Raw genomic sequence first — 25,599 nt, 5'->3', positions numbered from 1 at the left:
TCCAAATAAGGATATACCTACATGGTAACGTGTGGTAATACCTTGTAACATGGTGATCGTGAACAAATCGACCAATTACTTAAATAAGCGCATAAAATACGCTTTGATTCACTGGTTGTTCCCGTTTTAAGTTACATTTCTTATTGTAGACACTAAAATGATTAACGACATGGCATCTCCAATACAATTCTATTTCTGCTGCAGATAAAATTAATGTTAAGCAATTTTTAAAAAGAAATTAAAATTAAGTACTAAATAATAAGCAGTATCCCTTACGGTAATAAGACGATAATATATATTATGCCATAAATATCACCATGGCAAGCTTGTAAGACATGTTAAGTGCATAAACAACTAGAACACTTCAAATGAAATGAAAATGGCCGTTTTTTTTTTATTAAAAACGACATGTTTATATAAAAACTTTATCTTTTAATTTTTTTGTCTAATGTACTTAAAAGTCTTAGATGAGGTAAGAAAACGCCATAATCATATTGAGAAGGAGGCAAGAAGGTGAGGTGTTGAGTAATAAAATTCATTTTTGGATATTTTTCAAAATTAGATCATGATGTAAAAAGAAGGTACACACCTGGTTCCTCCATCATCTTCAGCAGGCTTGTGACCTATGGTCAGCTAGTGCACGTTCTTATATAGGGTGCTAAAACTAGCCACAAATTCATACGACTTTTGACCTTCTCACCTCCTTCTAATGGTCAGCGTCCGCTCATATCAATCATAGATACAACTAATACAGTACTTTAAAATTCATGATATTGAAACATAATAAAAAAAACAAAGTATTACTAGGATATTCATAAAGTACATTAAACCAGGTTTAATTTGTATTTATGCCTGATTCCAAGTAAATATCACCATGGCAAGCTTGTATATAATGAAATGAAATTTATCGCTTAGTTGGAGATATAATTATATTTGAACATGAATAATATCCATGATGACAAGATAAAAAGTGTAATTCATAAAAAAGCAAAAGACTACACTTGACTATAAATGGTGGTTTTCGGGGTGACTTCACGAATGATCACCGTTTTATTACCTTCTATTTCTCATACATTAGACACATCCTATAGAACGGTTAGAAATTAGAGGCGTATTCTGCATAAAATTGTTTATGCAACTTCTATTTATCAATGACAAATTCCCATTCCTACGTTTGCTATATAAAGGACCTATGATGGATGACATTACATTATAGGTTGTAATGAATTCAAAAATATTCAAATTCGTAAACGGAGGATACTTTATTACAAGGCACAGATTATGATTGATGGCATAACTGACTTTGGGCACCTTGTAACACAGTTTGGACTTCAAACTGCATGCTTTAATTTTCTGTTTTGTAAATAAATTTAAATGCCAATAGAGCATTGGGAAGCTTTTTAACCATTTCACCCCTTTGTAACTTAAGTAGACTCTACCATGCATTGATATGGATGTGTCCATTATGGTCTACAGTGGTGAAAGAGTTAACTGTGGCCTCACTGCTATCATACACAAATTGGCAACTTAGGATATGTCTTTTTTTAAATCATCGTAAATACTTTGCTTTTTCCTACGCATAAAGCCAAAGCACTATAATAGAAAGTTCATTACGGAGTTTAATGTATATGCTTAGTATAAATGATATGATAATTAATATCACTATACTAAGAGCTATAGCTAGAGTATAGCTCTGATCATAGGTACAATTGTAAAACTAAATGAAAGATAAAGACTCAATTTATTTTACTTGTTATAACGTCACACTGGTATCTACAATTAAATGAGTAGGATAAAAAACATTAATAGCAGTTTACCATCAAATAAAGTACAACACCATCACTGCACAAAATCGAACTCAAAGGCAATATCGAAACAACAACAGGAACTGACGAAACATCAGAGCAAAAGGAATTATTTTTGTTTCTTTGATGTTTGCACACTCCATGAATCTCCTGATACTTAGTTCATATTTTACCCAAGCTTTATCGATTTTGTCATTAATTATCACGTGAACTATTATATATGCAAGGTAAATCGGCGTCCTAGTGGGAATGGCCATTCTTCAATCACATACCGATTTTTTAAAAAAATGTCTCTTACTTCACAGCATATTTTTTATCAGGTACCATGGTTCGTTATAGAAACATTTGATAGTGTTTGTGATCATAGCGGAAATTTAAGTAAAAATATAATAAATTAGCATGTGTTCCCCTGAAAGCAAAACGGAAAAGTCGGAAAATGAACACTGGATAAATGGTGGCTTTTAAAGTGAATGCACAACGTTGGAGATTTTTACCATGTCATAAATCATCTCCAACATATATACTGATTGTAAATGGAGAAAGTGTTTTAGATCAATCTGAAAAAGCTTAACATTTTAACAAAACATTTGTATAGTATTGGTAGTTAATTTAATGACAGCTTACCTGATATTGAGATGTTCGCAAGTGATATTGCTTTTGATATTCCTTACATCACTTCCAATTTTATTCTGAAGCAAATAGGTAATTTTTCTGATAGTAAAGCAACAGAAAGTGATGACATCCCAGTACAGTTATTGACACTTCTTGGTGAGGCCATTATCAGCCGATTAGCATACATACTTTTTTTCAATAAGTACTGGCAGTTTTCCAACTAAATGGAAGCGTACAAAGGTCACACCTGTAATTAAAGCTGGTGATTGTTGCCTTTTAAATAATTATAAACCTGTTTCTATTTTAAGTGTCCTTAGCAAAATCTAAGAAATGTATGTCCATGGTGTCTTCTTTAATATTTTGGGAAAACAATGACCAATTTAATGATTGTCGTATGATTTTAGGCTTAAGCATTCTACTGAGTTAAATAGACAGAAGCAAACTTAAAGGTGTTGTTTTTATACCTGTGTAAGGCATTTGATACTGTTAATTATCATGTTTTGATGCATAAACTTGAGTCTTATAATATGAGTGATATGTGAGGTCCAAATCGGTGTACTATAGACGTAATCTGATTCCTGTGATATCAGCGTCGGAGTATCTCAAGGGTTGTTCGACCTCTTTTAAATGTTCTTCGTCATTTTATTATGATTGACTATCCCCGGCATGTACATATACATGTAACTCTACTGCTTCCATGTATGATGATTACACGTCACAGTAATGTAGGTAATTTTATCAATCAAGTCGAGCAGTTAGTATGCGATAAGTTAAAGAAATCTTTGTCGTGGATGAAAACCAAAAAAAGTGTATATGGTTCCAAAACAAAGTGAATGTTAATCGGATCTTCTCAGAAATTGTCGTGAGACCGAAAGCTGCAAGTTAAAGCTACTAATGACACTGTTGAAACAGTACATTATACCAAGCTTCTTGGTAGAAAAGTCAGTTTCGTTTTTTTGGAAAGCCGTTGATAAAAATAGCTAAAGACCGAAATAGCTTAATTTCCGGGCCTATCAGTGAGAATTTACCGTGTACAGTACTACGCTGTCGACCGATAACACAGTGTGTCAGTTATGAGTCTGAGTTCAAACATAACGCATTCTCGAATTTACACAATACATCTCAAGCTACAATTATAAGTATCATAATATATACCTCTTTTCAAATATCTCTGTTCAGAGATGGATTATAAGTATCATAATATATACCTCTTTTCAAATATCTCTGTTCAGAGATGGATTTTAATAACAACGAATAGTCTAGAGCATGCATGCTCTGAGAGGATATCGCAGGGAGAATTTTAAACCTCACGAGCTACGATATCAATAGGTTTAAACAAAATATAGATCAATCATTTATAACGATGATTGAGATTTTGTTGGAAGATGATTTTAATTCAGAATAAATGCAGATACTTGTATTCAAAAGAGGCTACGAAAATAAAGCGAGAATTTACCTTCTCTCCTCGGCTGGAAAGATTTTGTTGTTAGTTAGAAATTCACCGAAAGTTGCCGCTAAAACGTACTGTTGTTCAGTTAAGGATTTCGTCATTACAATTTTGTGACAAGATCATAAAATAAACTTCCTTCACTAAATTGTTCCTTTAAGCAGTATAGTATTCCTGACTGTTTCTTTTGTTCATCTATTTGATGTTAACCATCAAATTCAAATGTTGCTGAGAAAAATGATAAACTTCAAAAAGAGGAGCTAAAATTATTTGAAGTATTGCTAATTATTTAACCCCTATTACTTTCTTCTTCAGAAAATTAACTGGCTACCATTCTTAGATTGCTTTTGTTACAGAAGATGTGTTCTAACTTAAAACAATTTATATGGTGATGCCCCATCTAATTTTACTTATGTCTTTACATTTGTAGAGCAAGTCACTACTTGAACAACTAGATATGTAACTGTACGCAAACTTTATGTACCAAAAATCAAAACTACAAATTATAAAGTGCTCTCTCGTTTTTTATACAATAAATTTACAATTTGAGAGGAACTCCTACTGTTAGCAGATTTAAGAAACTTTCTTTGAAGCTATTTTCCAACAATATGTATTTATTATTATTGTAACTGTATTGCATGCCTACTGTGTTGTTATATACTGTTTGCCCGATGTCATGTTGTACTCTGTAATGTGTAACGTTTGTATTGTTTGTCCTGTACGTAGTATATCTCTACTCTGTAATGTGTAACGTTTGTATTGTTTGTCCTGGACGTAGTATATCTCTACTCTGTAAGGTGTAACGTTTGTATTGTTTGTCCTGTCCTGTACGTAGTATATCTCTACTCTGTAATGTGTAACGTTTGTATTGTTTGTCCTGTACGTAGTATATCTCTACTCTGTAGGGTGTAGCGTTTGTATTGTATATGTCCTGTACGTAGTATATCTCTACTCTTTAAGGTGTAGCGTTTGTATTGTATATGTCATGTACGTAGTATATCTCTACTCTGTAAGGTGTAACGTTTGTATTGTTCATGTCCTGTACGTAGTATATCTCTACTCTGTAATGTGTAACGTTTGTATTGTTTGGCCTGTACGTAGTATATCTCTACTCTGTAAGGTGTAGCGTTTGTATTGTATATGTCCTGTACGTAGTATATCTCTACTCTTTAAGGTGTAGCGTTTGTATTGTATATGTCCTGTACGTAGTATATCTCTACTCTTTAAGGTGTAGCGTTTGTATTGTATATGTCCTGTACGTAGTATATCTCTACTCTTTAAGGTGTAGCGTTTGTATTGTATATGTCATGTACGTAGTATATCTCTACTCTGTAAGGTGTAAAGTGTGTATTGTTTGTCCTGTACGTAGTATATTACAAAAATAGATACACAAAAGACATAAGTATAAGGCAAAATGAAAAAGAAAAATCAGTGGAATCAAACAAAAAAAGTTGCATGATTACACAATATATGAGGTACACAACGATAAATAAAGACATACACAGGATTATATCAAACAGCAAGGGAACATGTATGTAACGACAGGACTGTCAAATTGCCAGGATGAACCAGATATAATACGAATGCATATGATTTACATGTCTGGCAGACTATCGTCGTTAATTAAACGTAAGAAGGGATACTTTTTCAGCATAAATACAACAATCTCTTGCAAAAGATGCGAAAAGGCTGTCCTCATTAACAAATATGTCTTTCATGGCAGCAGATGGACTGCCGAGGATCGTCGCAATTTGCACCTCCCTACATGAGTTAGCAAGAACAACATACACATTCACCGGATAATCGTTGACTATCTTGGTGAAAAGTTCATCACGTAGAGTTAGCAATGTGGGACTACGGCAGTCTAATATACAATGCGCAACTGCATCTTCTGCAAAGATATTGCACTGGGCACATGATAGTTCACAATTAGATGGAATAACCCATAGCTTTGCAACGTTTTTACACATTGTGTTGAGATTAGGGAAACATTTAGATAGGTACCATAGTGGCAAAGGGCTGATCTGACACTGCAGGTGTTTGAATCTTAAGAACTCATCACAAGCATTGAGACGTTCACTCCATTGCAAGGAGTACTCACCTAATACGACACCTTTTGCGAAGTGTTTCCAATAGTTTTTAACCGGGACAAACCCAGTTTGCAAACATTGGTACAAAAAGTCTTGTAGATCATATTTGTGAAGTATGTTCCAAATGTCTAGAACAAAGCCTTTTTCGTTACAACAAATGCCAAAATATACATGAAAAAGTCTCAGTAAGAACAATCTCTTTGCTGTAAAACGTGCATCTGTTCTGCATAAAGCAGAGAAGAATCGAAGTTTCGATAGTTCAATGTTTAGACGTATGGACGTAAGTCCAAGCATACTAAGGACAATATCTGATCTAGTGCGCCGCGGAAAACCTTGAATGAGCTTTGCACACAAATGGTGAACTGTTTCAATGCGATTCCATTCGGTCTCGGAAAGTGAATACCAGAGTTCACCGCCAAAAAGGCTACTTGGCATTACAATTGTTTTATACAGCTTAGCACCGGTCAATGGGTTGATTCCAGTACCAAATAAGTTGCAGTTAAGCAAAGCAAAACATTGACCACGTAGCTTGTGAACAATCTCATTGACATCTGGACAGCCTGGTTTGAACTTATTCAAAAAGATACCGACATGTTTACAATGAATAGATTCAGGGAGTGCTTCGCTGCCGAGACTCCATCTGCGTGTTATCTTTGAAAAGACACTTTTGCTTTCATTAAAAACAATTACGGTAGATTTTGATGCGTTGTAACTAAATCGCCACTTACAACTGTAACTGTAGCAGATGTCCATGAGACAGTCCAAGCCATGTTTACAAAAAGACAGAAGGGTAATATCATCTGCTTGAGTTGGACAAGTAACATTTACACCATGTATAAGTAAAGAGTACTGTGAAGCACATAACTCATCCAGTAAATCATTAATAAAAACTGTATACAGCCAGGGAGAAATAATGCTTCCCTGACGCGTACCTTGGCATATCTTAAACCAGTTAGAAATAAAACCTTGGTGCAATACTGCGCTGTACATATTTGAGTATAATGAAACAATGATATTGATATACTTTGAATTTAGACCTAAACTGTGAAGTTTGAAAAATAGGCCGTTATGCCAAACACAGTCAAATGCTTTGGCAGCATCAAGAACATATGTAAAAAGTTTACTGTTATTATCACACGCATATTTGATAGATTCATGGACTAGAAATGACGTGAAAATACTACTTACATTCTTTTGAAATCCATTCTGTAAGGGGTTAGGTATAAACAAGTTTGTATCCTCAAGTCTGTAAGGTGTAACGTGTGTATTGTTTGTCCCGTCCGTAGTATATCTCTACTCTGTAAGGTGTAACGTGTGTATTGTTTGTCCTGTACGTAAGGTGTAACGTGTGTATTGTATATGTCCTGTACGTAGTATTTCTCTACTCTGTAAGGTGTAACGATGTAACGTGTGTATTGTTTGTCCCGTCCGTAGTATATCCCTACTCTGTAAGGTGTAACGTGTGTATTGTTCTACTCTGTAAGGTGTAACGTTTGTATTGTATATGTCCTGTACGTAGTATATCTCTACTCTGTAAGATGTAACGTGTGTATTGTTTGTCCTGTACGTAGTATATCTCTACTTTGTTAGGTGTAAAGTGTGTATTGTTTGTCCTGTACGTAGTATATCTCTACTCTGTAAGGTGTAACGTGTGTATTGTGTATCATGTACGTAGTATATCTCTACTCTGTAAGATGTAACGTATGTATTGTTTGTCCTGTACGTAGTATATCTCTACTTTGTTAGGAGTAAAGTGTGTATTGTTTGTCCTGTACGCAGTATATCTCTACTCTGTAAGGTGTAAGGTTTGTATTGTATATGTCCTGTACGTAGTATTTCTCTACTCTGTAAGGTGTAACGTTTGTATTGTTTGTCCTGTACGTAGTATATCTCTACTTTGTTAGGAGTAAAGTGTGTATTGTTTGTCCTGTACGCAGTATATCTCTACTCTGTAAGGTGTAAGGTTTGTATTGTATATGTCCTGTACGTAGTGTATCTCTACTCTGTAAGATGTAACGTGTGTATTGTATATGTCCTGTATGTAGTATATCTCTACTCTGTAAGGGGTAACGTTTGTATTGTATATGTCCTGTAAGTAGTATATCTCTACTCTGTAAGGTGTAGCGTGTTTATTGTTTGTCCTGTACGTAGTATATCTCTGCTCTGTAAGGTGGAACGTGTGTATTGTATATGTCCTGTATGTAGTATATCTCTACTCTGTAAGGTGTAAGGTTTGTATTGTATATGTCCTGTACGTAGTATATCTCTTCTCTGTAAGGTGTATCGTGTGTATTGTGTACCCTGTACGTAGTATATCTCTTCTCTGTAAGGTGTAACGTTTGTATTGTTTATGTCCTGTACGTAGTATATCTCTACTCTGTAAGGCGTAACGTTTGTATTGTTTATGTCCTGTACGTAGTATATCTCTACTCTGGAAGGTGTAACGTGTGTATTGTTTGTCCTGTCCGTAGTATATCTCTACTCTGTAAGGTGTAGCGTGTTTATTGTTTGTCCTGTACGTAGTATATCTCTACTCTGGAAGGTGTAACGTGGATATTGTTTGTCCTGTACGTAGTATATCTCTACTCTGTAAGGTGTAACGTTTGTATTGTATATGTCCTGTACGTAGTATATCTATACTCTGTAAGGTGTAACGTTTGTATTGTTTATGTCCTGTACGTATTATATCTCTACTCTGTAAGATGTAACGTTTGTATTGTTTATGTCCTGTACGTAGTATATCTCTACTCTGTAAGGTGTAACGTTTGTATTGTTTATGTCCTGTACGTATTATATCTCTTCTCTGTAAGATGTAACGTTTGTATTGTTTATCTCCTGTACGTAGTATATCTCTACTCTGTAAGGAGTAACGTTTGTATTGTATATGTCCTGTACGTAGTATATCTCTCCTCTGTAAGGTGTAACGTTTGTATTGTATCTGTCCTGTACGTAGTATATCTCTACCCTGTAACTTGTATATGTCCTGTACGTAGTATATCACTACTCTGTAAGGTGTAACGTTTGTATTTTATATGTCCTGTACGTAGTATATCTCTGCTCTGTAAGGTGTAACGTTTGTATTGTTTATGTCCTGTACGTATTATATCTCTTCTCTGTAAGATGTAACGTTTGTATTGTTTATGTCCTGTACGTATTATATCTCTACTCTGTAAGATGTAACGTTTGTATTGTTTATGTCCTGTACGTATTATATCTCTTCTCTGTAAGATGTAACGTTTGTATTGTTTATGTCCTGTACGTATTATATCTCTTCTCTGTAAGATGTAACGTTTGTATTGTTTATGTCCTGTACGTAGTATATCTCTATTCTGTAAGGTGTAACGTTTGTATTGTTTATGTCCTGTACGTATTATATCTCTTCTCTGTAAGATGTAACGTTTGTATTGTTTATGTCCTGTACGTATTATATCTCTTCTCTGTAAGATGTAACGTTTGTATTGTTTATGTCCTGTACGTATTATATCTCTTCTCTGTAAGATGTAACGTTTGTATTGTTTATGTCCTGTACGTAGTATATCTCTCCTCTGTAAGGTGTAACGTTTGTATTGTATCTGTCCTGTACGTAGTATATCTCTACCCTGTAACTTGTATATGTCCTGTACGTAGTATATCTATACTCTGTAAGGTGTAACGTTTGTATTGTGTATGTCCTGTACGTAGTATATCTCTACTCTGTAAGGTGTAACGTGTGTGTTGTATATGTCCTGTACGTAGTATATCTCTACCCTGTAACGTGTAACGTTTGTATTGTGTATCCTGTACGTAATATATCTCTACTCTGTAAGGTGTAACGTTTGTATTGTTTGTCCTGTACGTAGTATATCTCTACTCTGTAAGGTGTAACGTGTGTATTGTGTATCATGTACGTAGTATATCTCTACTCTGTAAGGTGTAACGTGTGTATTGTTTATATCCCGTACGTATACGTAGTATCTCTGTTTCACAGGGCAATATTGAAATTTAGATCTATAAAGATTTCATTATTATATCAATCACCAACTTGTTGAGGCATAATTAACCAAACTTGGTCATGAATAATGCTGAAATAACGTAGGTGGAAATCAGGCATGATGTCAACCATCTTATCCATAATGATTGATGCTGGTCTCAGTAAAGGTTTGGGTCATTTCGTTTCGAACGTTAATTTTTGACGTTAACAAGAGTAGGTCCAGCCAGCGATCTGTAGATGTGGAGTCACTCGAGTATGTGCATAGTCTGCAGTTACTCTGCAGTGGGTACATTATTCGTAGCTCCGCCACCTTTTTCTGCATTCGGTCAATTAACAAATCATTCTTTAGGCGTCTGTACCTAATCTCAAAACGTCATCTAGGCCGATTTTGTTTCAAAGACGGAGAAAACATATCCGTATTATATTTCAAAGATTAGATATCGGGTGACTCTCCTCGCATACAAATTGAATAAGAAAGGGGAACATAACGTATAGAGGTAAAAAGTGGGTCGGCCGCCAGTATGTCACGTGAAACCCGACACCGTCAGAGGTATAGTCTTGTCTCATCTACCGTATTTCTCTTAATGAACGTCCTTGCAATATGTTACTCTACGACTTTTTGTAGTATTGTTTATGGTTTATATTATCACTTATATCAACATTGGATTGAACATTCAGCATTCTAACAATCCGTTAACAAATTACTAATATATTTATTTATTTTTATTGATTAAGTACACGGTATCAAGATGTTACAAAAACAAAACAAAAAAGCTAACAATACTTAGGCATTGCTGTCAATTTGTTTTTTTCAACAGAGTCTGAACAGCATTTGTTTTATTTATAATTGCATTCATACACATAAAGATGGTTCATTAACTTATTCATTTAAAAATTTCACCCTGTAAGAGAAAGAGTTGAATTGTTATTTTCCGTTTAAAAAACATAATGCTTGGGAAAAATCAATAATTCTATGAGATTTGCCATGGCTAGATTAAGAAAAACACAAATATGGGCAGGTCAGTCATAGTATATAATGGTGTTATTTTACTGTAGAGCAGCCTGACTACATGATGTTGTTGTTAAGGTATCCATCACCCTACAGGTATGTGATATATAGCAATGTGTATCTACTACATAACATATGTTTTATGTACATTTTATTTGTAGACTGCAAAAGTAGCTGTAAAGTTTATTAAGTGTGACGATGATACTTGCAAATAAAATAAGTTTAAATTAAATGCAGGAATAAATGTTCTGGCCCCAGGATCATGAAACAATCTTAGACTTAAGTATTTGCTAGGCCAATCACGCAGGGCGCCACTTTTCATAGGGCCAGGCATACCTTAGTAACGATGAATATATACATTTTGTAATACTCTTAAAACAAAACAATTACATTAGCGTTGCAAAACCCTTAAATTAATCGAATCTTCCCCTACCTTGAAGGCGTGACGCAGAAATATCCAACCCGAGAGAGTAATGACTTTTGGTGGTCTAACCAAAGGCTCTCCCGAGGGTTAGACAAGCAAAACAATCACTCAGAGGCTGAGGATATTACTCTTTTACACCTTCAAGGTAGGGGAGGATTAATTTTCTCCCATCCTAATATTTCAGTCACAACTCCACCAACTGTAATTTGTTTGTAAACAAACATAACATGTGGGGTATGAATATCGCCATTCACTTTTGATGACGTCACAATTACCGGTGACACATCTTACTGACGTCATAATGAAACACGCGCAAATCGGTACGATGCTATCTACTCCTAGGGAGTGACAATCTGATCTTTCCCGGCTTAAACAGGAGACACACCAGTAATGGATGGAAGAATACATATCAACCATCTCCTTCGGTCATGCTGTAAGGGTAGTATAATATCAATCGTGACGTGCAATGCAAATGAAATTTTGATATTTGCTGTTTTGTGCACACAATAAATTATACTACAAAATTACAACAGCTTCCATTTCCGTCTATGTGGAATTTTCTTTCTTGAATTGATAATGTTTCATTTTCTATGGACTTGCATTCCTATATCAAACTGACAGATTATTAAGTTTTCTTTACTTCTCGTGAATGGTGTACCTTTAAGTATAATATTATTTAACTGATTATATCTAAAAGTCCAAGAATGTGGCGAACTTCCGAAAAGAAGCGAACTTTTAATTGTTTTCTATGAAAGTGTAATCATTTGAATAGATCCAACACCAAATACATATTCATGCCATAACACACACTTAAAGATGTATGGAATTCATTTCAATACATAAAATATCCAATCGAATGTTTAGATCTACCTTGATAAATATGAATCCATTCCAATCTGTGTTTTCAAAGAGATATCTTTCATTCTATCCGTTGTCAGTCAGGGACAACTGATAAAATCACAGCATGGATGCTACCTCCAGCTGTAAACGTAAGGTATGTGGGCGTTTCAATATATATCACATACAAGTATAAGCTTTATATGCGTCATTTAGTACAATTTTCTGATGGAAATTGAAAGCCCAGTTTTGTTGAGTAAATATTTGTAAAATTTATTATCACCTACATATAAAATTTTCGTTAAAACATCTCATTTGAAAACATTCAGAAAAAAGGTTTGACAATTACTTTTGATTTATTGGGTACATTAACATGTCATATACTATAATTTATACGAAAACATGTATGTAAATTATATAAGAAAAAAAAGTTTGAAGAATTGTGTGACATTATGACGCCAAAACTTCAAATGAAAGGCGCGGTAACAAAACCGGTGCCACAGACGTGAAGGTAGTTCTTCGAGTAATTATATGTTTAAATGGCACTCATTTGTCGGAGAAATAAGCAAATTATAACCAGCACGTGTTTGTCTTCTTTTCCTGCATAAGAAAAAACAATGTGATTGATTAAGTTTACATGTAGAATAATTATAGTCACGTTTCATGTAGCATTTCAAGTAATTATATCATCAATCATATATAATGTACAACGCTTAGATAAGTTGCCATTCCTTCACTTTACTGCGCAACATGGATGTGGACTCTGTTAAGATCATCACAATGTCTCGATTTTCGATGTGAGTTTCTACTAATAAAGAAAACGGTATGTGTATGTCAGCCCTGTCCGTCCCTTTTCATTACGTGTAAAGTATTAACACTTCTGTTGCTAGTTTTATTACATCAACAATTGCAATGAAATGAAAGAAATTGTAAACAAAACTAAGTTTTCAAAATATGTATTCTGTGAGATTTCGTGTAAGTAATGCTTAATATAACAAAAACAGATTCTATGAAACGATTATTTGACTTGAAAAATGTTAGTATATTGAATAGTCCATTGTTTCCCCTTAAATAACAGATATATGTCGCAAATATGACAGAATACCGATGTGGAAATTGATAATATCGGTATACGCTGCCATACGACCCTCGATGTTTAATTGACTATTGCAAAATCGGCCCTTATTCAAAAATCAAAACGATATCTGCTGCCAAAAGAACTAGTAAAATTCATGGTTAAATATATGAAGTTCTATTTGTTGGTAACATTATTTCTGCGCGTAAGTCATTTTGGTTTAAGTAAGTAACTGATAATTTAGAATTACTAGATTATTTGTCCACAATGAAGTAATAGGTGTCCGCTGATTGGTTAAGCACGGTAATTATTCACAATGAAGTAATATGTGTCCGCTGATTGGTTAAGCACGGTAATTATTCACAATTAAGTGATAGATGTCCGCTGATTGGTTACGCACGGTTATTATTCACAATGAAGGGATAGATGTCCGCTGATTGGTTAAGCACGGTAATTATTCACAATGAAGTGATAGATGTCCGCTGATTGGTTAAGCATGGTAATTATTCACTATGCTGTGATAGATGTCGCTGATTTGTTAAGCACGGTAATTATTCACAATGAAGTGATAGATGTCCGCTGTTGGTTAAGCGCGGTTATTATTCACAATGAAGTGATAGATGTCGCTGATTTGTAAAGCGCGGCAATTTTTCATAATGAAGTGATAGATGTCCGTTGATTGGTTAAGCACGGTCATTATTCACTATGCTGTGATAGATGTCGCTGATTTGTTAAGCACGGTAATTATTCACAATGCAGTGATAGATGTCCGCTGATTGGGAAAGCGCGGTGATTATTGATAATGAAGTGATAGATGTCCTCTGATTGGTTAAGCACGGTAATTATTCACAATGCAGTGATAGATGTCCGCTGATTTGTAACGCGCGGCAATTATTCAGAATGAAGTGATAGATGTCCGCTGATTGGTAAAGCGCTGTGATTATTGATAATGAAGTGATAGATGTCCGCTGATTTGTAAACCGCGGCAATTATTCATAATGAAGAGATAGATGTCCGCTGATTGGTTAATCGCGGTAATTATTCACAATGAAGTGATAGATGTCCGCCGATTTGTAAAGCGCGGCAATTTTCCATAATGAAGTGATAGATGTCCGCCGATTTGTAAAGCGCGGCAATTTTTCATAATGAAGTGATAGATGTCCTCTGATTGGTTAAGCACGGTCATCATTCACTATGCTGTGATAGATGTCGCTGATTTGTAAAGCGCGGCAATTTTTCATAATGAAGTGATAGATTTCCGTTGATTGGTTAAGCACGGTCATTATTCACTATGCGGTGATAGATGTCGCTGATTTGTAAAGCGCGGCAATTTTCCATAATGAAGTGATAGATGTCCGCTGATTTGTAACGCGCGGCAATTATTCAGAATGAAGTGATAGATGTCCGCTGATGGTTAAGCGCGGTTAGTATTCACAATGAAGTGATAGATGTCCGCTGTTGGTTAAGCACGGTTATTATTCACAATGAAGTGATAGATGTCCGCTGATTGGTAAAGCGCGGTGATTATTGATAATGAAGTGATAGATGTCCGCTGATTGGTTAAGCACGGTTATTATGTTCTAACTGAAGTGGTAGATATCTGCTTATTGGACAAGCGTAGTAATATTGTTCCTGATGAAGTCGTAATTCATAAATATTTGCTAAGAGTTTACACATGGTAATTATGTCCATACAGTGGAATGCACATACAAATTAATGTTTCCATTAGATTGTATCCAAAACAGAAATGATGCGGCCATCATTAATGAAAGGAGCTAATTAACATATTGCCTTTGAAATACAAGGCAAAGCATGCATCTCATCTTCTCTGTTTTGCATATAGATCACTAGAATTTTACTCATCTACATTTAGATAAGTAAAATACCTGTCCAACCCATCACGAATGACCCACCTCTTTAAATAACTATATAATGTAAAGTAAAACTTCATGTAAATTAGCTCAATTTTCATTCATATTCATTAAACGCCTGCTATATACGTCATAGACACTTGTGTATGAGTTATCGGTAAATTGACAATTATGAGCCTTTGCATACTACTTTGCATATCGTTCCAGCATCTTTTCATATTAATAACTAGGAGATGTGCTCCATCTTAAAGATGAAATAAGAGGTTATCTAATTATGTGATATCCAAAATAATTTGGTCACATGTAAATAAGTAGAGAATGTATATACACAAGCAAATGAAATGACTAAACACATTTGCGACACAGCGGAGCCAATGATTCGGGAGCTCTGCGGTGGCATATACATGTTAAAATACACACTGTGGTTAACAGCCCACTGTCATAACGTTATCTATGATAACGGGAATATTTAAGAGACGGGTAAAATATGATGGTTGGGCCTTTTAGCGTTATGAAAACAAATACCTATTCATATTGCGTTAGTACGATGCAATCCTTGACTTCCGGTTTGATGTATACACATCAAATATGTCAGGAGGTTCCGGTTATTTCTTTGGGATTTTAAAAATGTGTTTTGAAATAATGTTACAGGTTATTGTTTCCCTTACAATGTTTATATCATCATTTCCAAAACTGTTACGCTACGAACCAACACAAATACGTATATGGTTTTCGTATTAGGCTTATAATGAAGAAACAGAATGGATAATAAGGAAACATAGTCTTCACAAACCTGCATCTTTGGAAAATTGAAATTGGAAAAATTGGAAAATCCTTTATATTGAGAACCCATTATTTTTTATCATATGAATACCGTGTTATGAAGTGTCATAAACCCATCACATACCTTATATTAATGTAACGTAATAAGTAATATCACTCCAGAAAAGACGTCACAATCGAATAGGAACAATCAATGTGACGTCACGTCATTGTGAAACGGACGCAATTTTCATCGTTTCAGAGGCGGCCAAGTGCTAAATATTCGTTTCAGATCACAATTATACAGTTTACTTTGCATTGTATAATAAAATGAATCTTTCATTCGTTTCCCTTCATATTAGATTTATGATTGTCGTTTTGGATTTTTCATATTTGCTCGCCAGAGGCTAGCAAAAATGAAAAATCCAAAACTTGTATCATAAATCTAATATGAAGGGAAACTTATGGCAGAACATCTATAAAGACAGTACCATCGAAACCACATCGAAAGCATCATGTAAAATAGAAATATCTCGGTACATGTACCAGTGAGATTATTCTTTGATTCCTACAATCACGTGTGAGTTTATTCTTGGATTCCTACAATCACGTGTGAGATTATTCTTGGATTCCTACAATCACGTGTGAGGTTATTCTTCGACTACTACAATCACGTGTGAGGTTATTCTTGGATTCCTACAATCACGTGTGAGGTTATTCTTGGATTCCTACAATCACATGTGAGATTATTCTTGGATTCCTACAATCACGTGTGAGGTTATTCTTGGATTCCTACAATCACGTGTGAAGTTATTCTTGGATTCCTACAATCACGTGTGAGATTATTCCTTCCTTAATTCAGATGTCTGCAGTAAGTTTTGTCTAAAGGTACCGAGATAATGTGTACTAGCCACATGTTTTTTGTTGTTTTTTATACAAATTTTAATTCCTCAGCATTTTGATATTCTCATTTTCATAGATCTTTGACATATGCATATGCGAATATTCAGTGGTTGTTGAAGGCTGCCAGAGTTGAGGAGCCCTGGGATCAGCCCCCCCGAACAATAAAGTGTCCACTCGCAGGTGGTCTTTCACTATTCGTACACCTTACATTCAATAGCTATGTTTATACATGTGTTATATATAAATATATATTTTATATAGTTATATTAAGTTTGTAAGTTGTCCCCGTGCATGCATGTATCAGCCACGCCAACACTGTATCCGTCTGTGTCATGTCCCTGTGAAGTCTTTTACTTTGCACCCGGACAAGAATGAGGACGTCCATTACCTACATGCACGCGGTATATTACTAGGTTTTTTGAATTTTATTTTTTATTACAATTATTCTTAACAATACAAAAAAGTAAAGACTCATTTTGTTTATCTAATGATAGTATTCGATTAACAATTTCTAATCAAGTCCGTATGTATATAATTCACTTGTAATGCCTATGATTGAAAGAACCCCACTAATTCCACTCGTCCACTTTCATACATCCGTAAAGTTTGTAATGACTTACATTGTATAGGTATTTTATTTAGGTATGTGAACATGTAAGTGACATAAAAAGAGTTACACATATATTCCGGAAAATTTGTCCAGATTATTTTCTAGTTTTATAGTTGTGTCTAACCATGTGCCTGTACTATTCAATTGGACAGGATTTATAATATTCCGAATTGGGTAAGTTTTGTTCGCTTATACTCGCACTAGTGAATAATGATTGTAATTGATACACAAAGTTTCTTTCATATTAGTAACAAACAAAGTTATTTATGTTGTTTACATGTACACAATTCAGATGTAAACTGTCTGCACGCGTGACCCCGCGGTCAAGGTGTTTACAAAGCTTTGTCTAAAGGTACCGAGATAATGTGTACTAGCCACATGTTTGATGTTTACATACTACATTGTTTACACTTCAAACCTTATATAGGTTAAGTTTAAGACAGAAACGACTGGCTTATAAACAAAAAAGTTTTGTAATTGGGTTTCCAAAGTATTCATCTATTCATCTTTTCCAACACATAATGTCCGAAAGATTCCGTCAAAACACTATTAGGTGTTTTTTTTTTACGTGTATTGAAAATGCTTACAAAGGGAGATAACACATGTGATTTATTCCAACTAGGTCTTTGTACGACAGATACTCGATCTTTCATTCGACTTGATTAATTTTTGATTCTTTGAAGTAGTTCTTAAATATTTTCAAGCTGGACAAACCCGATAACGGAATGCACCAGAATTTTGTTATTATGATGTCATCAACTGTATTTGAGTTTCATCATTTTGGAATAGAGTATTTCTATGTTCTGTATTAATCATATAAAGGAATGAGACATTCTTTCATAATCTTTCCCAGAAGAGTTTCAATCGAAGCAGTTTTAACATAAAGAATACAAAAAAAATTTAAAAAAATGGAATGCTTACTCTTTCTACATTTTTGTGTTTCAGGCTACAGCAGACGGAGCTGTGGATGGCGTTACCAATTGAGGATGTTCTTGGTCATTGCTGTTGTTTTGAACCTGTTTATTGCTCCTCTAACATACATTTCAGTCACAAAGCCTGCTCCTGATGTTAAAGTACGGAACATACCGAAGATGTCTATCAATAAGTCGTTTTTAGTGTCTCTTCATAGCCCTCCTCCGTGGTTGGTTGATCTTTACAGAAGGACAGACCCGAAACAGTGTACGTACAACAACTGTCAATGGACCATAGACAAATACCTCCACAGTATTAGTGACGTCATAATATTTGATGGCCCTTCGCTCGACAGAATTCCTATCATCAGGTCACCTGGTCAAACATGGGTGATGCTTGGTTTGGAAAGTCCATTGCATTATGGATCAAATTACAAACTTCCTGCTTGGAAGTCCGTATTTAATTGGACCATGACATATCGGAAGGACTCGGATATTTATTTTCCTTATTCTGAAGTCGTGAAGAAGGAAGATTTTGAAGATAAACAGAATTACACTCGCATTTTGAAATCTAAGAAATATGCTATTTCTTGGGCGGTGTCTCACTGCAACGCAGCTAGTGACAGGGACAGTTTCGTGAATTATTTAAAAGGTTATATAAACGATCTCAATACGTTTGGCAAGTGCGGAAACTACTATTGTGGTGATTGGGAAAACCCTGATTTATGTTTCCAGAAAATGGCAAAAGAGCATAAATTCGTCTTATCCTTTGAAAATTCTTTTTGTACAGATTATATAACAGAGAAAGCCTTCATACCCTATACAGAAAACATAGTACCGATTGTTCGTGGAGGGTCGCATTACAGCTCGTTCCTTCCTGTAGGGACTTATATAAATACGAATGACTTTTCCACGGTTAAGGAACTGGCTGACTATGTCATTGAAATAGACAGACATCGGGACCAATATCGGGAACTTCTGCAACGTAAGAACCAATATACCATTTTACCAAAAACGTCAATGTACCAGAGGGCTATATGTCAGGTCTGTGAGAAACTCAACACGGACAAGCATGCAAATCACACTTATCCGGACATAGCTGGCTGGCTCTGGAAAAATGGTGGCTGTTTCTACCCAAAAGACGTCATGCCTAACTGAAACCTTCAATGTCGTCTTAGTGAACGGATAGTTAAAACTACTTTTTAACGCAATTGAAACTGAAGATATCAGAGACAATTTGTACCATCCACAGTGCTAGCATGTTATAATACAAAATATCAAAACCCGCACAGTCAGAACAGAGAGAACAACGTGCCATTCATGATACTGTCCATGTTTACGTTTGTGTTTTGGTATTATATCGGAGTTCTCGGGGAATCTGAAGCTCTGCGTGTAGTCTTAATATAACAGTGACATCAGTGCGTTATACTCTAGGTATATTGTTGCGTTATCCGTTCATATCTCGATCATAATGAGCTTTCCGTTTAGCTTTACCATGATAAAATCTTCACTTGTGTGTTAAGCGCTTGTTCGATTACATGATGATAATCTTGTCAATTTCCGTTTTTCATGTTTTCGTTCTTTGGTGGTCTATAATGTATTTATACGTATAGCTTACATTCATACTTGCATACGTTTTTTTGCATTACATAATAATATGTATATTTTAAACCATTAGCATAACAAAACTACATCGAGGGCCGTTTCATGGCGGACGTGAACAAGTGAATCGTTTGTAGTATATCAGTACGCAGTGATGAGGTCACATGTGTTATGCAAAAATGAATGTCATTTCCGTCAAAGGGTCCAAGCATAGAGAATTATAAATATAACAGTAAATTAGAAATGACTATGATATGATATTTAAGCGATTCTTGGAATATGTCAAGAAAGCCATTGTTGTTATGAACTCATGAATGTTGAAAAGTGGTAGAGAAAGCAGCGTGCTTCGCAGGAAAATATAAAGCTTTTGCTGGGGGTCCTAGCAACAGCATGACAACAAAACAAACAAAAAAAGATTCCATTGTCAAAATTTAATTTGTAGAATTTCAACAAGTCGTTTATTATCATCATATACTATACACAACTTATTTTAGTCTAAAAATCAAGTCAATCATGTTTAGTGCTTATTCATGTAAGCATAACAAAACTACATCGAGGGATTTTTCATGGCAGACGTGAACCAAGTACGCCCTGTGCTACGTCATTGTACTGTATCAATACGCAGTAATGAGGTCACTTGTGTTATGCAAAAATGAATGTCATTTTCGTGAATTGGTTCAAGCAAGCAGAATGTAAATATATAAATGTATATGTTAAGGTTTAAGACCCCGTTTGGGATACTGATTTTGTTTTCACCAAAACTTCATGAAAATAACAAAAAAAATCAACTATTATACACCAAAATGTCCGGCATAAACATATCTTTCCAGTTAATGTGCGTTTAATAGCAAATATTGGATAGTTTATCAGTAATTTCATGTAATAATAACTGTGAATTTGAACAAGTCTGTGTGTGTTATGAAGTGTTTAATGAGAACAAAAGTCATTTAGCCAGTAAGGTTTCAGCATGTATTACAGCATGCCACACCAATAACTGTTGAACAGTACATTTCTAAACTACCAAAGTCGTATTTAAATTGATGTTTATAAAAAAATGGAAGCCATTTTATTTTGATATGGAACTACTTTGTGGATATATATGGATGCCCATACATATCAGCCAATGTAAGAGTTATCCCCCTTAATACCAACTTCCAAGGATATCAATAGCAAAATGTATGCATACAAACAATTTTGAAACGAAAATCAAATAAACTAAAATTATGTGTGAATTCATTGAGTCATTCATTAAATGTTAATGTTGTATTTGTATTCAATACATAATTTATGACCGACTTTACAGGCGAAATCTGGCTTCATGCATATGATCAGTGAGGATATCTAAACAATAACAATCTTCAAATCTGCATATTTTAAGATATACCTTTACAAGTCTAGGAATTTCACTGATGATGTCTTGTAATCATCCATCAAATGTCCTATTTCATAAGTCTCTTCATCTCCATCATACAGTACTTCAAAAACAGCATCATTGTCACCATCACTTCCCTTGATCACCTCTAGAACGGATCCACTGTACCACTCTGTAGAATTGGTCTCCTCATCTACAATCCATTTGTGGCTAATTCGCCGTCCCACAAATTTTTGTCGATTGGATCTGCAATTGAATTTGTTTACATTACCAAAATATCAATGTGCAGTAAACATAAAAACAAACATTTGTGTTTAAACCCCTGGTGTAGTGTACAGAGCCTTACAAGTTATAAATCAGTGTTCTCCATTTTTAATATTTTTAGCTGGTTGTTTGGGTCCCAGTTTCACACTGAAGTTTATTCTTTGTAATAATGAAATATTTTAATTAATAAACATAGAAAAAAGGCCACCCGCTATGACTTACTTGTATGTAACACAGTGTGATGTGTATATCAATACCTCATGATCAAAACAAAGTAACTTAACCCCATTATCATTGACAGGTACAGAACGTACTACCACAATACCTTGCTGAACGTGTACGTAAGGTATTCACAGATTCAGTCGCGGTACTCGTTGATTGTGTTGGTGAATGAGAAGCTGCTTCCTGTGATCTGAAGATTAATATAACACATTTTGTCCCAATAACATGAAAAATACTTAAAAGTGAAAACTCATAATTAATGTAGCCTCAATACACCAGACATTTCACTTCATTATTTCCTATTGATATGTACTTCTAGTAGTTTTATCTTTCATTTATAAATTAAAACGAATAATAATGTCATAAATCCAATCAACAATCCTTTGTTTGATTAATATGATTTTATACACTATTGCCTGTTGCGTATATATATATAATTTCATAAGGTATTCAAATTATTTGCCAATGTTGGCAAGTTATCATGCAATTATTTTGACACACATAAGTACCAATTACCTGTATGGCTGGGCAGTAGCGCTACCAACTGAGACAGCAGTTCTCAACTCTGTTGTTGATGAGGAACCTACTCTTTTCTTACTGTTGGCAATACAAAATATAAAACGTTATAGCTTTGACATGATGTCTGTTGACAACAACAAAAAGNTATAAGTGGGATCAATGATCAAGCCTACATTATGCACAATGACATTTGAACCCTCCTCTCCTTTTTTAAGTATGTATTCTTGTGTTGTAGCCCTTTCTGCAGTGATTCCTTTAAGAGTGTACTGATTTCCTTGAAATTTGGAATATATCATTTCCCTAACTAGAGGTTTTACAGGTATCCTAGGATTTCTCTTTGCGACTTTTCCAAAATTTGAAGCTGTTATCCTTTTTTTTCGCTCCGTTTTCCAAACTTGAGAGAATGACTGCTGCTGTGTTTGTTGTTTGATTAAATTAATACGTTCTGGTGGTATATTTATATGTTTCTGAAAGAAATTATCACAGGCTGTGGACAGGGCCTCATCGTCTACATCCTTGGTGACCTTCAATGCATCTGGACCATATGCTAACTTGGCCTTTTTCGATTGGCTTTGTGCTATGCCTTCCATTTTGCGTTTCCAGCGACGACTTGCTTGTTGTGGTTTTTGGAGACATTTTTTGGTGGAAAGCAATGAGTTCTCGCTCCTTTTGTAAAAACGCGTGAAGTAATGTCCAGGTGAGGTAGATGTTGCTCCTTCCCATACCTTTGGTGCCCATTGTGGACCAGCATTCTGTCTCACGGCAGCGCCATAGCATCTCGCATGCCATGAACCCCGATTACACAAGTTGACAACTTTACCACCGTCAAATTTGCATCGGATATGCATCCAGGCCTCGGCTACATTCGTTGTGGTATTCTCAAGCAACCTATCTGCTTTCGTAGCAACACGGTTCAGCAGAATACTGACATCAGTCAGCATATCTTTGTCAAGTTGACTGTATGGTAGTTGTGAACCTGTTGTAAAAAGAAATACCATATGCATGTATAATATATATTCAATATGTATATATCCATACAAGAGGTCAAATGTCATTTTTACCCCAATCTTAAGTTCAGAAATTCAATTTACCGTGGTAGCCACCATAGCAACATTTGCGGTGTTTTTTTGGACCACTTCCAATATCTTTTTTCACGAAAATCATAATTGAATATGAATTTGAAAACATTATTTTGATATAAATATACTAGTTTGTTATTAGTCAACCAATAACTTCCGGAAACAATTACACCAAATAAATCATATTTATAGTTCCACCTATCATGGTTTATTTTCAACACGTGTCAATTACTTATTAATCAATTATTACGGATAATCGCCCCATCACTAGTGCACAGCCATTTGTTTGTTCTACTACACAGTGCACTTGAAGAAATACCTACTACACCCCTTGTTGAATACTAGTTACAGCCACAGTAACCTTGACTTTTGAGATCCATAACATCCATCCTCTTTGATTAATTTAATAGGGATTATTCCCTGTATCGACAATTTGCATGCTTTTACACCATACAAGTATGTATATATATGTAAAGTCTGTCGGATCCAAATGCATCACTAATACAATGTATTACAATTGCATGATATCCACATTACACATTTGTAACGGTTCAGTTTATGTGAATTTCAGGTGATAAGGGTGTATTTAAACAAGAGGCACAGAGGGCCTGTATCGCTCACCTGTTTCTTTTGTTACATGAAACTGACATATAGGTAACTTAAGACCAAATTCCGTAACTAAAACACAAAACATTTTAACATCTCTTAACGGTTCTGAAGATATTATTGTTCAAAACTTGAAATGTTAATTTTAAAGCTGTTAACAAATATTGAACTTTGAACTCCATACTTGCACTTAAAGTTGACCTCTGACATCATTACTGTAATTAAACAAAAAAAATGCACTGATGGTCTACATAATATACCAAGTATCATGACTCTAGTTCAAATGGTTCTTAGGATATTGTTTTATGAAAATTATAACATATTTGACCGCTGTGACCTTGAAAGTAGGTCAAGGTCATTTTAATGAGGAACATTTATAACACTCCATCCCAGGTACCTACTGGCCAAATATCATGACCCTAGGTCGTACAGTTCTTCAGAAGAAGTCGCTGAAATGAAAAAGTTGAAGGACGGACGACAGACGCCGCAGTACGACATAAGCTCACATGGCCCTTCGGACCAGGTGAGCTAAAAATGTATGCATTATAAATAAATGTATATATAATTACCTTTCCTGGACTCTTCCTGTGCCTCTATTGACGATCTGTCTGTCCAAAGAGCTATCTGTTCACACACAACCTCTTCCACATCGTCAATGCTAGCGCTAGTGTCCATATCTGGAGTTGTTTGCTGTGTTGATTGATGGTTGTCGAATTTCTTTGCTTTGCAAAAATCTGAACAGTTTTTATGGTTTCCAAAAATATGATGTATAGAATTTCGAATGTCGTGAGACAATTGCTTAGCAGCTGCTGCCGGGTCTTTTTCTTTATTTTTAGAGCGAACACGTATAGCACACCTTACAGCACTTGTTAGTCTAACTCGTGTTGCTTTGGTCAGACGATTTTTACCTTTGTAATTAGAATTCTCTGCCACTAATTTGTCTAAGCTTCCCCTCAAACATTTGCACACATGATTGGCACATTCTATTTTGGTTACAGCCTTCCCCCATATGGGCACTTGGTCCTGTATGTTGGCAAACATTGATGAGACACCATCGGCTACCACTTTCATATAGTGCAATCCGTGTTTTGTTTCTGCATGACAAAAACCTTCAACTATGATGTCACTTTCCATGGCCTGGCTACTACCATCCCAGTTTTTGAAACACTCATGGGGTGGAGTTGCAGCTTTGTTCCTGGTAGCCTGGTTGCAAATATAACATGATTTGTTTCGGACACCTACATGCAATAATTTCCTGGTTTTAAGTCCAACAATAATTGCAACTCCACCCAATGCGTTGTACGTATGTTTATGGGAGCGCTTGCTCCATCCCCCATCTACGACAACTGTCACTGCTGGCACATCCTCATAATAGTCACCACACTCGATTGCTATCCGCCTTTCTTCTTCCCCAGCCTGTCTCATCTCCTCCTCTAAAGCTTCCTTCCACCACACACTGATGTCGTGCTCAATAGTGCTAAAAGTACCTTTTTTAATTCCTGGCGAGTTCATGGTTGCAAGAATCTCATTTAAATGAGAGGCGCCATTTCCTGTAGCCATACTTCCCCATACAGCCCTAAGATTTATGTCATAATGACTAGTCTCACCA

At 35.2% G+C, this 25,599-nt stretch overlaps 1 protein-coding gene across 1 annotated transcript in view; it reads left to right on the top strand.

Moving 5' to 3' along the window:
- Positions 1-20,781, top strand: part of LOC110449261 (glycoprotein 3-alpha-L-fucosyltransferase A-like) — a 29,808-nt gene extending 9,027 nt beyond the window's left edge. The window contains exon 2 of the mRNA XM_021496014.1: positions 18,361-20,781. Within this exon, the coding sequence (XP_021351689.1) occupies positions 18,361-19,484 (1,124 nt within the window). The 3' untranslated portion in view covers positions 19,485-20,781. The remainder of the gene's footprint in view (positions 1-18,360) is intronic.
- The last annotated feature ends 4,818 nt before the right edge of the window (positions 20,782-25,599 follow it).

Source organism: Mizuhopecten yessoensis, unplaced genomic scaffold, assembly GCF_002113885.1.
Source record: "Mizuhopecten yessoensis strain PY_sf001 unplaced genomic scaffold, ASM211388v2 scaffold433, whole genome shotgun sequence".
Lineage (NCBI taxonomy): Eukaryota > Metazoa > Mollusca > Bivalvia > Pectinida > Pectinidae > Mizuhopecten > Mizuhopecten yessoensis.
Note: the sequence above shows the minus strand (reverse complement) of the source record. Positions and strands in the feature narration are given on the sequence as shown.